Raw genomic sequence first — 16078 nt, 5'->3', positions numbered from 1 at the left:
TTGCTCTCAGAATGGAGATGCTCTCACAGGGCATTTCCAATACCACACTTCAAACCAAACAAACAGAGAACTGTCTGCCTAGTCCAGAAGGTTCTGCAGCTGGCACAGCTTTTATCCATCAGCAAACTTCAGAAGAGAGACCTACAATAGCTTTGGAAAAATTCTAGGGCCACAGATTTTAAATGAGTGAGATTTAGAGAAATAGGGTCATGTGTGTTATAAACAGGGAAAGAGTGAGAATAAAGGAGAGCAATAAAAGATGTCACTCTGTTAATATTGGGATAAAAATAGGATTCTCCACAGATTTTCTGCAGCAAATTTCAGATCTCCTTGCACCATATAGAGTGACTCCAGCCAAGCAGTGAGTCTCTTGTCTCAAGATATATGTGTAAAGAACTTAAGCTCTCAAAGTTCAATGTAGAAATATGTTTCTACTTCATCCTGCCATTCTCCCTACTTAATTGTGCCCATTCCTTTTATTCAGCCTATGATCCATACCTTCTTCTCACCCCTGAGCACTCTTCTCATCTATCCACCATGGGACAACAGGAACACAAATAATCTAAACTTAAACATTATCCTATTTTTATGTCCCCAAGCAGGGTTATCCTTGGTTCTTCACTGCAGCTTTGCACTGAGACATGCAGGACTCTAGACAGTTTTGTGGCAGTCAGATAGGGCTGCACCATGGTACAGCTACAGGCCAGGTAGCCTCAAATCAGGCTAGCAGGACTTCAGGCAGTCTGGTCACAGTGGGATGGATATACTCTTGGGGGAGGTTTAACAAGATTCACAGACCCCATGAAAGAGAACGCAAGTCATCTCAGCAGAGAAGTGGCAGAAATTTTATATACGGGAGACAAATATTCCATAACTCAAGGTTGGCAGTGGAAAAAAACGTTGAGATAAAGATACAGTGTGTATGTAAGAGCTAGGGATACAGGCAGATGCACCCAAACTATGTGATGAACTAGTATGTGAAGAAAACGGCAAGAATTTGTCAATATGCCAGGATTATAGCAGAGAAGAAACTAACACAAGGAAGAGCCACTGCAGTGGCTGGGAGGCATCTGAGCTGCTCTAGTGAGATATTGAGGGGACAAAAGCAAGCATTTGAGAGAGTATACAAGTCTCACCAGAACATCAAACAGATTTAATACAAGATCTTTTTGAATACTACAAATAAATTGTTGCTTTACAAAAAATGTTGAACAGCTAAGTGAAAAGTTTTTCAAGTTCAAAAGTTTTGGCATGGAGCACCTGAAGAGATAGTGTGGTGCCCACATGCCATGGATAAGTATCTGCACACAGCTCCAAAACCAATCACACAGTCTAATTTATGCACTGAGCAGGATAGAGTGCAACCCTCCTGTTAGGAGGGGCTACTGCTGCTTGTTCAGAAACATGTAGGGAGGAATGTCCCACACAGCAAAAGATAACTCTGCCAACTGTCAGGCAGATTTCCTAAGGGGCAAAAGTGAATATTATTTTTTTTCCCCTAAGGGATAAAAGTGGCACTGGTGAGTGCTAAATAGTGCTCACAAGAAACCACCAGGTTTACAATCACTGTCATTGGCTTGTCTGTGGTAAGTACATGATGGACAAACAGAAACAGTGAAACATTTGGCAACTGGTGTATAGGGATGCTCCTGTCATAGGACTCTCTTATTTGGTAACCCAACAATATGTACCTTATGTGTACATATTTTATAAAAGATAAATGAAAATGGGGTATAAAGGAAGAGAAGAAAATGGAAATGGATAACTAGGAAAAAGTAGTCACAAGAATGAGGGAATAATAGCCAAACTAACGGGAAGAGCAGAGGTAAATACTTTAAGCAGAACCTTAAAATGATTAGGTAAGAGAGACTTCCAATTATGAAGCTCCAAAATAAACAAATATCTTACCAGTGAAAATTACAGGAGGTATAAATACAAAGAACATACAGACAAATTTACATGGAATCTTGTTGCAGTTTATTAGAAACAAGAAGAAGTGCCAGGAGAATAACCTGGTGCTGATCTGGTTAAATGGCATAACAGGCAGATACTACTCATTTTGAAATTTAATTTTGCTGCTGTTTTCAAATGCTGATGCCTACTGGCCTTAACTAGGAAGTGTTTAGTGTGGTTACTAGGGCCTCAGAAACATTACTCGCTAATTAGGTAATAAAAAAATTTAAGCTAACAGAGGAAAAAAAACCTGAAAAATTCTGGTGCATTTAGAATATGCATAACAACAAGGCCAGAACAAGGGCATTGCTTTGTACCCATATTCTGGTGACATTTGCCTACTAGGAGCTGTACTTTATTAAAAAAAATTGAATAGGAGGATTTAAAACAAAGGTTGTCAAAGTTTGTATAACTGCCAAGATGAATTGTACATCTGGTGACAATAAGAACAATCTTGGTTTGAGCGTTTGAAGTCTGGAATGACTGATCCTGGGAAGATGGGACCACAACACTGAGACAGAAGAGGGAAGCATTTTTAGAAACATAAGTCAATATGCAAAACTGCACAAACCTCCAAGTGACGCTCAACTCTCCAGAATAGCCTACAGGGTTGTGCCAGTAGGATGCTACCCATACAGCACAAACAACATAAACTATCCTGATAGCAGACTTTTTGAATGGAATGGAAACCAAATGGATGGAAGTAAAAGAGTCATCTGGACATACTTTGCAGGGACATGAATATAAGGTATGGACTATTATAAACTATATCTAGCCTTTGACTCTCAAAAATACTTTCTGGTTTCTAGGAGCTGGTGTTGTCCTGACCATGGATTCTTTCACCTGATATGCAAGAAGCTGATTCATACATGCAGTTGAAATATTCTTTCATATTTGGGCAGAGACAGGTGCTAGGTCATGAATCCACAAAGCTAGCACACCTCCAAAATGCCAGGTGCTCATTTTAATACACTTTGAACAATATTTTATTCAGTTTTTTGAATAAAAATCGACATTTCCCACATTTGTATCAACCTAAAGCTGCAGTCCTTGGCTTTGCATTCTCTGATCTCTATTTAAGAGAGTGCACTCTTCCTTTACCCTGCATGCTCTGTGAAGAAGGGGGTTTTGTGAGTGAGAGGCAATCATAGTCTATAGGCAGGTATTTAACTCTATTAATGACTAAGAAAACTTCTTTGGCTTTATCAACAGTTTTATTTTCTTTATAGCTTGATTTAGAGTGTTCTCCTGTTCTTACTTCTCAGGTTGTGAATTTTGGTGTGTTTGATTTTTTCCTAAGTTCTTTTATTTATTCTTTGTTATACTTCAGTGAATTTCTAAATCTCTCAAGCTAATTTATTGCCTTACTGGCACATACTTTGTCATCAAACAGACTGTTCACCCTTTGTATAACCTAGTTTTCACTGGGAAGAAATTTGGTGTGTGATTTTCCCAGCCTGCTTGATAAGAAGTCCAGGAGTTACAGGTACACAGGAGGAGCATATCCAATGCAGGTGAGATAGCCCCAAAACACTGAAATCTAGATCTAGAATTTATGTACTATAAATGTACCTGAAAAAAACCCAAGGTGTGTGAATTAAAGGCTTATGTAAAAATGAGATTCTGAGAGTTGAAATTTTGTGACATGCATAAGTGTGGCCCAAAAGTAAAATCTATTGCATAATGACAACACTTTATCTATAAATTGGGAGTGCATATATCAGAAACCTGGATAAAAATAGTAGAAGGAAATAATGTTCTCTTCCTCACTGCATAAGAAAACAAAGGTCAGTAAGAGAAGCTTGGAGAAAGCCAAAACAAAAATAATACCATGACAATAGAGATAGGATGTGCTGCAATGTACAATGATGTATGTGCCAGATTTACAAGGAAGAAACAAACAACAGTCTAAGAATAATAGGTGTAAAAGGCCCAAACCTTTGATATTATTGACAATAAACAACAATGTCAAGAAATGTTCATTGGCTTTACAAATGCTTGTGTCTTCCAGAATTTGGTTTTGTAACCTATGTTCTTCTACACCTATGAGTAAAGTACTTTGTTTTTTTTTTCATTAGTCCCTACGATAGAAATCTGAGGGTGTGGTACATCGTGCTTTTCCCCTGTTCTCCCCAAAAGAATACACCTCACAGATGTGATTGGGTTGATGGTGGCTCAAATTATTAGTCACCAGAACCTGAGAGCCTGAAAGAGATGGCTGATAAGAAAAAATAGCCTATGCAATAAAGTGGTTTGAGCTGGATGCCTGTTTTCAGCCTCTTCAAGACAAAAACACTTGTTACTGATGAAATAAAATACATGCTAATACTATTCTAGTTTGGACGCAAATGTTGTGGATAGAACAAGTAACAAGATCATCTAGTTCATGTTCACTTGTTTTCCTTTGACCTCTTCTCCAGATGAAAAGGATTAATCTTTACTATCAACTTTTAATAAGACTGTTGTTCTCTATCACATTGTATATACCTAAGAAAGGTATTTGTCATTCTGTCTCAGGATTCCTTCTTCCTCCCAGCCCTTTCTTCTGCATGTTGGTGCAACTTTTCAATGACTTGAATGGAAAAGCTTAGTTGAATTTTCAAGTTTCTGTACCCATAATTATATTTGATGACACCTGTGTATCACAGTGGTACATGAGTTTTTGGTATGTGTCCTAGCAGCTAGTTCGGTACTGGTGTAAATCTCACATAAATCACAGCATCTCTCTGGGAGTGCCATACCACTCAGATACCAGACACTTCAGTGCAATGGGCTGATTACTGTAAAGATCAATCATTGCATACAAGAGATTGACAAATGCAGCTTGACTTGACAGAGTACATGGCTGCACACTTGCTGAGTACATCAACTTGAACCCCACAAATAGGGAATGTAGCTCACCTCCATTCCAGGAATATCTTTATGGGGGGAAGGAGCATCACACCACTGAACATAACTCATACTCATCTCTGAATGAAAACCGTGGTAGGTAAAATTCAAAGCTATATCAACCCACTGAATTGTTACTTCTGTTACTGAACAATAGCTTCAATTTCTCAGTAAAATTATGAGGTTCAGCTTAGGTAAAGATTCTTAAAATCCACTGGTGCTCATGACAAGAAGTGGTGCACTTATTCAAAGAAATGTTTGACAAGGGATTGAGAAAAGCTGAACAAAATCTGACTTGCAACAATGGATGTGCTGCTTGCATTGTCCATACCTGTGTTCACACATACAAGACAGAGACAGCAAGGAAGAGGAGGTGAGATAGCAGATTGGTGTGCTGAAATTTCTGACTGGATAGGAGATAAATTCCTGCACGAAAGATCTTGTCCTAACAGCGTTGATCAACAGCACATCACCCAGTGCCCCACAAACAGCACCAATGGGATTGAGCTTGCCTACAGCCACATGCAAGACCTGACCAAATCTGGCCTCCCAGTGGCTATGCTTATCTGCAGCTGGGGTAGAGCTAATTGTAGATATCCTGCAGGTGCTGACAATAAAGTCACACAACTCAGTACTTAGGCTGCCAAGTGCCACAGCAATTCGCACTCTCTCTGGGGTGTCTGTCATCCAGCTGTAAGATGCAGCTGGTGAGCAGACCGAATGCATTCCCCTTATTCAGCTGTTGTAACTGTGAGTGGCAGAGGCCCTCTGTTGGTCTGCAATACTCTTCATCAGTAAATAACGTGCCACGTTGTTCTTGCTGACCAGACTGAGCTATGGGAACTAAAACCTATAATCAACAATATCAAACACAGTAACCTGTGTTTCACTGTCATTCCCTATGAATTTCTGAGAACAAAATTTCTAAAGACCAGTGTACCACAGGTCTTAGTTTTAAGTAATAGTGGTAGTTATTGTTAGTCTAAATGTTGTGGGCAAGTTTTGCAGAAGCATATTTCAGAATTATAAAGATTGATGAAAAGCAGGCAAGTCCAGCAACAGGTTCGAGACTGTTTTTGCCCTACTCCTATAGTGTAAAATTATGAAAGGGTTTAGAATCTCCAGTGGATTAAGTAACATGTAACATAATCAACCAATGCAGGCTTCATGAAGAGATACTTAAAATATCTATTAATTTTAGTATGTAGATTGTTTAGAAATTATATATTGAAAAAATAATTTGACACAACACCTTGATCAGAATTATAAGAATTCAGTATGAATGCAGAAATTTTTGTCCAAGAAATGTTAGGCAGTCATTGGGAACTTGTGTAGTGGAAATAGTATTAGAAGCAGCTATTTCCACTGACTGTGTAGGGGGTTTAATATAGTCAGAACATCAAGAATGGCGGGGTGAACATACTCTTAGAATACCCTTCAGGGGCCTTTAATTTTGACCCTGAGACTCCAGCCTTTAAAGAGATCATTGACCAGCTGATTAGGAAAGGAAGAGAAAAATCCATTTGTACTATGGAATAAAGATTAGTCCCTCATGCAAAGAAGGGCTGACAAAGAAAAGAGAATGAGCTTTTCACTCTTTACTGTCTCCCCATAGATGTGAGGAATAACTCAGAAGTCATTATTCCCTTGACTTCTCTAAAGGAATGGCAGCATACAAACAAAGACATAATTGTGCTTTTCAGGTTTTAAAATCTTTTAAGGATACCAAGGAGTGAGCGCAGAAAAGGCATCTCTTTAGTGCCTTCACTGATGGGAAATCCTCCAGAACCCTACCAAGAAATGTCAAGGTGAGGCAGGTGGTTGTAGTTTACCAGGTATCTTCTCAGGGGTTCTCCCTAAGGGGCTCTCTGGAATTTGGTAAGGCACCATCCCTTTCTTGCTTTCTGTATTTTTTCTACCTCCTGTGTAATTTCTTTGATGTCCAGGAAGGACCTAGAAATCTGCTCACAGTGCAGCTTCAATTTAACTATAAAACTCAGAGGAATCAGCTCTGAGGAAGGAAACTGATAAAAACTGATCTCTTATCAAGCTTTTCTAAAGCTCAATTCCAAAACATAAATAACAGTGCTGTTCTAAAAGGACTCACTACACCGACTAAGTCATAGTCTTATGAGATGGATTAAAATAATAAAAAAATCCAGTACAGAAGACAAGGTGAAAGAAAAATATGATTGATCAACTATCCTGAAATATACGGACTGCAACTCAGAGCACGACAACAGGAAGTGTGCAGGTAATTCTGAATAGAAACATAAACTTTATTCAAAGGCTCCACATTTTGTTAAAGGACAGAAAAACATAAAATATATTTAATGACTAAAAATGTAAGGGGATGAACTGCATGTAAACTGTTCTTGATTCAAACAGGTTAACTAAAAGAAAAAGATAAATATATAAATATAAATAAATAAATAAAAAAATAAAGTCTTTTTCAAAAACTACAGCTGTGGGTTGTGAAACTTCAACTCCTAGGAGGATCCTCTATAATTTCAACATATCTGCACGTCTCAAGAGCTTGAAAAGTAACATCTGATGATCCATTTTTAGAAAAAAGAGAACCAGAGAACTGCTCCTTCATTTTTTTTTTAAATGAGAACATATCTTTTTGCTAGAAGTTTTCAAATTGATACATAATTCTTCACACAGGAAGAGGTATATTTGACTTTTGTCTTGTGACAGACTGTGGAAAATCAGACAATCAATCCTCACAATGGACAAGTCATTTTAGCATTTTTCGTGTTGAAATAATACAAGACATCACCTGCATCGTAATATACATGGTAAGTTATCTTTGCCTCTATTTTTTTTTTTAATTTAGCAGCTCCTTAGGTAGTATGATGTCTGAAGTAAAACATACTAGTGGAATCCTGCAAGTGTACTGATCTTTAAAAATTATCCTGGCAAAACACATAATATATTTTAAATGGAATACACTAGTTTTAAAGAACAAAATCACTAAAAGACTTGAGCAGATGATCCAGGTAAGGAAATAAATAAATTTCTAGTGATTGACCTGAGTAAGAAATGTAATGGAGTATGCATCCCTGATTTTGTCTCTGAAAATGACATGCAATGATGGAAATATGGATTTAAAAACTGTTACTTCAAAACAATACAGTTGTTTGAATGTTGAATCATTTAAGGGTACTTATGCTTGTCACAGGATGACTACAGAAAAACTAATGGTGCATTTTAGACAATAACTCATTGGATCCTGTTTACATGCAGCATAACTTGGCATTTTACCTCCATTGCCACAGCCTTATAGTTATTACCACTTTATGGGCCTATGCAAATGAACTGAAACTCACTTTAACAAAATCTTTGCCTCTTAAAACACAGAAAGCTGTGACCCAAAACTCAGCATGAAAAAGTAACATGAGTTTACTCATCTTTTCTGTGGTGAGCTTTTCTTTTAAAAAATGCATGACTTCTAGTCTCATGCACGGCAACAGAATTTGTATAGCAGATTGCAGGTTTCTAGAAATATTGCTTGTTGAAAATAATATAGACCTTTTTTTTTTTAATATTCTTTCTTCAGAGATCTTTGTTGACTACCTTTCAAGGCTTTTTTAATGATCAGGAAACATGAGCCCAGACAGATCCCTCTAGTTATGTGAACAACCTACTCTAGTTAGGTGAACTGATTAACCTAGTAAAATATTCTAGCCAGTAGCCAACAGTGTCTCCTAAAACATCGAGATTATAGAATAAAGAACAAACCTGCTTACAGTTCTTTTTTCTGGTTTCCAAATTAGTATTTTGAGTCTCCATTGTCAGCATGTGCTGGGTACCATACACAGTTCAGAGTAGTAAATACTTTTGCAGAGAGACGTCTGAAGCAAAGGCTGGGCTAGAGGAATGGGGCTTGGTTAGCAGAAGCAGCTGCTTAAAGGGGAAGCCATAACTTAAGCATGCAAAAAGGGTTTTAAGGAAGAAGTCAAGATGCAGGGAAGATGTAGTAGTCATTCCAGGAAGGCAGAGGAAAAAGAGGGAAGGCATTGAGATAGCAGTTAACTGGAAGAAGGGTCTGTCACATAAAGAATTATCACAGTAATATCAAGGCAGCATTTTGCTGTGAATTCTATCAGTCAAAAAATTCCACTCTGGGTTTATGACTTAGTTGTTTTTCATAACCATATTTATGCATCACCATCCCACAGGTGCAAAATGAGCAAGACAGGAAGTGCTGGATGGATCTGGCACTCATGCCATAGTCCCAGTATACAGCATGTCTGACTGACACATTGTAAATGAGGATATTTAGCTGTGTGCAGGAATGTAGTGTCAGGGCATGCAACCTGAATCTAGCAAATCTTACTGAAGGAAATCTTAAATATTTAGTTGGGTAATGCCCAAGTCTCATCATGTGTTGAAGTAAAGAATTTAATGTCTTAGACAAAAGAGTGTTTTATAAACTCACTTTTTAAAAAAATGTTCCTGAAAATTCTTAAGAAATATAAACCCCTAGCTACCTTAAAATCAAGTTATTTACTGACAACAGCCACAGCCACTTCCTTTACCAAAAAAACCATTACTGCTGCATTGTAATAACTATATAGTTAGTATGACTATGGAAAAAATCTATTTCACAGAGTTTACCAGAGTTTCCTAAAAGATAGTCTTTGAAGAGGTTGACAGCACTTATTTGTCATCAAGAATTTGTATCTGGGCAAAGCTGAGACACAAGCAATTACAATTTGCTAATATTCTCTTGCTCCTCATTCTCCAAAAGACATGGGTGTCGTTGTTACTATTATTCTTAGGAGCAGAGCTGGTAGCCAGACGCCAAAACTCGGGGAAAGAGCATGAAAAAGTTTTGCAAAAGCAGCATGTTTTTTGTGCAAGGCTTCTTTTTGTACAGAATTTGCTCCAACAAAACTTCCTCTTCTGGGGCAGATGCATATCTCCACTGTGCAGAATAAGATTCTCCATCAGGAGCTGGCAGCAGAATCTCATTTTTAAGGTCACAGACCTAGCAGCCCCTTCCCCAAGACCTCATCATAGCTTTAGCTAAATCAGCCACTTTGCTTAAAGTTACAGCGTCCTCAATCTGTGTCAATCTGTTTTTACCCCAGAAAAGAGTCCTTTCTCCTGAGAGGTTTTACTACAGGCACAAAGAGATGATCTGGGGATTTCACAAGCTCTGAGTCAGAATGGACCACTATGAACTTATACCAAAAAGCAATGCAGGAGCCTGTCTCTCAGTCACTTCAGCCATGGGCTGAGTTTCTTGTGACATTTAGACTTGCAGAGCTCAAGTGCAGAAAGAATGAAATGGTGGTGGTGGTTTTGAGAGTGTAGTCTCTGCAAAGGATGCCTTCAATCACACAAGGCAGACCACACCACTGAGAAAAGTCCGTCCAGGAAAGGACTGAATGCTGGTGCACCACATGAGCAGTCAGGGATCACACAGCAAGCTGGGCCAGACACACTGCCTGAACTCTTCTACATCAGGAGCACTCTGTTGCCTTTGCCTGAAAGCACGCATTTCTAAAAGCATTTCCAGAAAAAGACAGATTTCAAAACCAACACCGTGCCATGGGCAGCCACCTGTCTGCCATGAAGTGTCTGATAAAAGCAGTCATGATGGCACAGGAAGGCAAGAGCAGCCCTTTAACCAGACAGCAAGCAGCTCTCTTTGAGTGGCTACCAAAGGCATTGATTGCATTTCCTCACTGAGAGACTGCAAAGCACTTTGGCCCCTCTGACACCTGTCTTCCCAAAATCCTCTGCCCAGCTTCTCATGGGACACACAGGAATTCTTCCATGTTCTCTGGGGGTCAGTGAGAAGACAGTTCTCTGAGCTTTTCAGAGATCAAGTTACAAATCTGTGCTGCTGCATCTGGCTCACAGTCCTACCACAGGGACTTGGGGAAAAGGGGAGGCTTTGGAGATGTGAGGAGCTGACGTGACAATCACAAGGATTTCTCTGCTCCCAATGTGTGGCAGAACTTGCCTGAGGGCTTTCACAGGTCTGCTCCCTCACTCACCTCCTACGCCCTGACTCCTTGCAAGGGAAGGCCAGTCCCTCACACAGTGCCTAAATCAAGAATAGCCATGGCTTGGATTCAACCCACCATTCCTCTGTCTCTGGTTAGGCCAGGCAGCTGACAATCTCTACTGAAGAGGAAAAATGCACATGGCAATTTACACGTGGGAAATGACACACATCACGCTTCCAACATGAAGCAGTGAGACTCCACAATGGTATGGATGAGCTTCTTGGGAGCTCTGCAATTTTATTCTCTTGACAAAGTAATGCTTGTGTGCTCATCAGCAAAACTTTTCAGAAGAAAATATCAGTATGTTTCACTCTCTTCACTGCAAAGCTTGGAGATTTCTCTACTTTAATGTCCTTTCCTCCTTTCCAGACCAATAGACCATGGGAAACGAAACCACAGACTTCACCGACTGGCCACTGACAACAGAATTTGACTACAGTGATTCGACGCCTTGCCCTGCAACTGAGGAAAAGCATTTTGCAGCAATTTTTTTGCCACCTCTTTATTCTTTAGTGGTGATATTTGGCCTGACAGGCAACATGCTTGTTGTCCTTATCCTGGTAAAATACAAGAGGCTGAAGAGTATGACTGACATCTACCTGCTCAACTTGGCAATCTCCGATCTGCTGTTTGTATTTTCTCTCCCTTTTTGGGCTTATTATGCAGTTCACGACTGGATTTTTGGGGAGGCGATGTGTCGAATTCTGTCAGGTGTCTACCTCCTTGGCTTCTACAGTGGCATCTTTTTCATAATCCTTTTGACTCTGGACAGGTACCTGGCCATCGTGCATGCAGTGTTTGCTTTGAAAGCCAGGACAGTTAGCTACAGCATCCTCGCCAGCATTGTCACTTGGGCTGTTGCTGCCCTTATTTCTGTCCCTGGGGTAGTATTTCACAAAACTCAGAAGGAAAGTTCAGGCTATACTTGTAGTGCTCATTATCCATCAGAGCAGAGAAATACATGGAAGCAGTTCCTGACCTTAAAAATGAATATCCTGGGACTTCTTATTCCAATGTTAATCATGATTTGCAGCTACACACAAATTATAAAGACGTTACTGCAATGTAGGAATGAGAAGAAACATAAAGCGGTCAGGCTTATTTTTATTATCATGATTATCTACTTTATTTTCTGGGCACCATACAACATTTGCATTCTCTTGCGTGATTTTCAAGGTGCATTTTCTATCTCTACTTGTGAAGGGAATGGTCAACTGCACAAAGCAATTCAAGTGACAGAAACAATCTCAATGATCCATTGTTGTATCAACCCTATAATTTATGCCTTTGCTGGAGAAAAATTTAGGAAATACCTTCACAGCTTTTTCCGAAAACAGATTGCAGTCCACTTGTCTAAATTCTGTCCTGTTTTCTATGCTGACACAGCTGAACGACCAAGCTCCAGCTACACACAATCTACTGGAGAACAAGAAGTTTCTGCTGCATTATAAGTTGTGTCTAGTGAAAAAACTGAATATGGAATTGTGAGACTCTGTGATGAACTTATGATCAACTCTGTGACGAAAGCCGGCTGAATCTCTCCTGGATAACGTCTCTAAGGCAGCAAAAAAACCCCAACCAAACAACCAAACAACAACAACAACACAAAACAAACAACAACAACAACACAAAACAAACAACAACAAAAACAACAAAAAACAACAACAAAAACACCAAAAATCACAGAATCCGTATTTACCTAAGTTTGTATTTGCTCACAGACTTGGGTATTTGTAAATACATGAAAAGGATGTAGTTGCCTGACTGGGGGCCTGAGCTAGCAAGTAACAGATTTTTGAAGTGAACTAGAGTTTATAAAGTTACACTAGTTCTTCAGAAACATCTCTTTACTGTACATTACACATGATACCTCACTCATTTAAACTCAGTCTTCTCAGTTATATTTTTTACTAGTCTGGTCGTGTATCTCTGTAAAGAGATACTGTAAATAATGCTAAATTACTAAGGTCTGTTATACAGCATTTCCATGGAATGGAAAATTTTATACACTTAGAATGGACTCTGACATTTCATGGTATATTTTCCTTTGTGCATGGTTGAGTTCTAACCACTTAGATCTTTCTCATAATAGTTCTAACTACTAGGGTCTAATACCTAAGTGATTTTTGAGTTTGATACTTCTGAAGGCTCTCTTTTACTTATCTGCTGTTTTATATGCTACTCATACTAAAAAGATAATGTAATTGATCTGTCATTAAAAAACTAATCTCCTATAGCTGTTCAGGAAATCAGTGTGGTAACAGTATTTGAAAACTCAAGTATTTCAAATGAAGCTTTAACCAGGCTGGATCAAATGTGAAGAGTGAGTCAACAGTATTTTAGCTTTTTAGTGCAGTGATTTTGCTTGCCATTTTTGTAGCCTACACAAGAGAAAAACTTTTAAAAAAAATGAATGCAGGCGTAATGGCTGCCAAACCACAACAGTGTTAGAGGTGTAATATTGATTTCTGAACTGGATTGACACAGATATTTTTAGAGATAAGTGTATGTTACAAACATTTAAGTTAACAAAACATCTGAATAAGTAAAAACACGTCCTGTTCTACAGAGTCAAAGGCATAGAGCAACTCTCTTTTGTTTTAGAAGCTGGTCTCATTTGGTGGGCTTTGACAATAGGGGTTTTTGGCCATTTAGAAGTTTTACAGAGAGCAAAAGCTTCCATAATTAGTAAGACTGGTGGTCAAATGTGACTGATTCTCCATAAACTCAGAGCCTGGGCATAGAAAACATGAAATAGACATTGGGTTATTCAGGTGCCTAAGAACATACTATAACCACAGTATTAATTAATTTCAGCCAAGTTCTCCTAACAGTTCTTCTATTTCCCCTAAGACATATGGTATTGGACAACTTGGGAGACTGGAAATCAAAAGTGTTCTGTTTGCTATTCCTATCCAGAAGGGCAATTTCTGTTCCCCAGATTCTCTAGACAGCCTTTTAAATAATATTTTCAAAGAATAAAATGTTTCAAAAAGTCTCAAAGGAATTTTACAGTGGGAAGTGCTTGTTAAAGCAGGAAGTGAAATAGGGAAATCTTGACTTATCAAACTGCTTGTTTTGAGTTATTTATTTTGCCATATTAAGCACCATTTTGGAACTACATCCACATGGGAAGTGTAATAGAAGTATACCACACCTTCTCATTTACAAGATGTTCAGCTGCATACTCTTCTTTAAGGCCCTGTGCATCAATTACTTTCTAGACTTTGTATATGCTTTTAAAATGGGCAAATATATCAGCATAATGACAAATACACATTCTAGTTAGGCTGGATATTATTTTTTAATTTTTAAATTTTTTTTACTTATAGAATTCATTTATGAAAACAATTTTGTATTTTATTTTGCTCTTAACAAGAATTTCGGCTTGGTCTTGAAAACACCTTTCCTTTAGGAAACTACTTTCTCTGGAAGGCTTTGATGCCAGACACAGTAATGCATCTTCATCAGCCCTTCAGGAGCAAAGCACAATAACAAAACGTGCATGGGCACACTGATAAACTTTCTGAGAGGCATGTCAAAACTGCTCTGATCCTTCTACAGCATGGACCTCTAATCATGGATCTTTCTAAGCAACAAACAGCTTCTGGAGGAAAGAGGTAGAAGTGAGATTCGTGGTCCAGTGCATTGGCAGCTTATCAAGAGTTTCCATCATTTTACTGGAAAAGAATCACACTTCAGCACATGAAAACAAGTCACATTTCAGCTACTGTAATGAACCGTGGGCCACATTCAAGGAGACAATTGCAAACACAGTATTTGGTTGCACTGCTGATACATTCAATTAAGGACTTTGCCAATAACTGTAATAATATTTTGTATCATACCATCCATTAAAGCTGGTTAACTGTTTTTGTTAGACTTTTTGATCCTTTCCCATCTCCATCCCCTTATTTTTTAAAATAGCCCAGGAGAATGAAAAGGAAAATAAATTCCTCTTTGTAACACTGAAAGAACAGGCAAGACAATATTAGAGTTTTACAAGTGGGCTAAGTGTACCAGCATAATGAAATAACACAGGACCATCAAGGTAACTCCAGTGCTCTTAACTGCTTGTCACTAATAATCTAATAACAAACATGCTACTTTGGTTGTCATTACATTTGATTTTGTTTACATTTACCAATAGGAAAAAAACTATCTCAGACAATTAATACTGATCCTAGATCATTTATATTAGTTTTTTTTTTAATTAATAAACACATAAAAGAATTCCAGTGTATTTAGTGACCTAAGTTATTAGGTCATCTAGCTAATATCTAACAATTGCAATGGACTTGTGCACACACTTCCCTTCAGTTCTTAAGATTACAGTGCCATCGTGAAGTCTCACTGTAAAGTTTGATGCCAACAAACAGGCAGTACTCCATGTAGGCTTTTGGTGCTTTCCTCATTCAAAACACTTTTTTAGGATTAATTTCTTCACAAAAAGGGTGATTAGGTATTGGAATGAACTTCCCAGGGAGGTGGTGGTATCTCTGTCCCTGGACGTGTTGAAGGATAGACTGGATATTGCTCTCGGTGTCACAGTCCGGTTGACAAGGTGGTGTTGGGTCATGGGATGGGCTCAATGATCTCAGAAGTCTTTTCCAACCTAATTGATGCTGTGATCTCTTTTCCTAAGAAAATCTCCTAACGGAATGACTCCCCCCACTACAAGCATTATCAGTATTATGCAAAGAGCAGCAAGCCACTGTGGTCACTAAGAATGGAATGGAGGTCCATTGGATGCGTAGGCAGGGTCACCCTGTCATGATGCAGGCAGATGCCAAGAGCGTGGTACAGGATTCCAGAGCCTGCTCTGGAAGGAGAGCATTCAGTGTTCTTGCCCACAGCTTGGAAGCTACAAACTACAAGAATGAAAGTGAAGTGCAAGGTCCTACACTTGGGTCATGGCAAAGCCAGACACAGCTCCAGGTTGGGTGTAGAAGCAACTGAGAGCAGCCCAGTGGAGAAAGTCTTGGGGATGATGGTTGATAAAAAACTCAACTCACTCTGCTCTCCTCTAACCACAGTAACCACTGCACAACAACTTTTTGGTTTTCTTTTCTCCTGAATATATTATGACAGAGGCATTACTGCCATTTCTAATTGGCCCAGTCCACCTCTGGAGCTGCCAGGGGTTGGCTGTGCCGGCCATGGAGGAAGCGTCTAGCAGCTGTTCAAAGAAGGCAGCCCCCCAGCAGCCC

General features: G+C 38.9%; 1 protein-coding gene across 1 annotated transcript; it reads left to right on the top strand.

Annotated features, from left to right (window-relative positions):
• The first annotated feature begins 7598 nt into the window (after positions 1-7598).
• Positions 7599-12319, top strand: LOC134046381 (C-C chemokine receptor type 5-like). Its single transcript, XM_062496788.1, has 2 exons — positions 7599-7643; positions 11238-12319. Exon 2 carries the CDS (start codon positions 11249-11251, stop codon positions 12317-12319), a length of 1071 nt encoding a protein of 356 aa, XP_062352772.1. The 5' UTR covers positions 7599-7643; positions 11238-11248.
• Positions 12320-16078: the final 3759 nt, after the last annotated feature.

The sequence above is a fragment of the Cinclus cinclus genome, chromosome 1, assembly GCF_963662255.1.
Source record: "Cinclus cinclus chromosome 1, bCinCin1.1, whole genome shotgun sequence".
Taxonomy (NCBI): Eukaryota; Metazoa; Chordata; class Aves; order Passeriformes; family Cinclidae; genus Cinclus; species Cinclus cinclus.
Note: the sequence above shows the minus strand (reverse complement) of the source record. Positions and strands in the feature narration are given on the sequence as shown.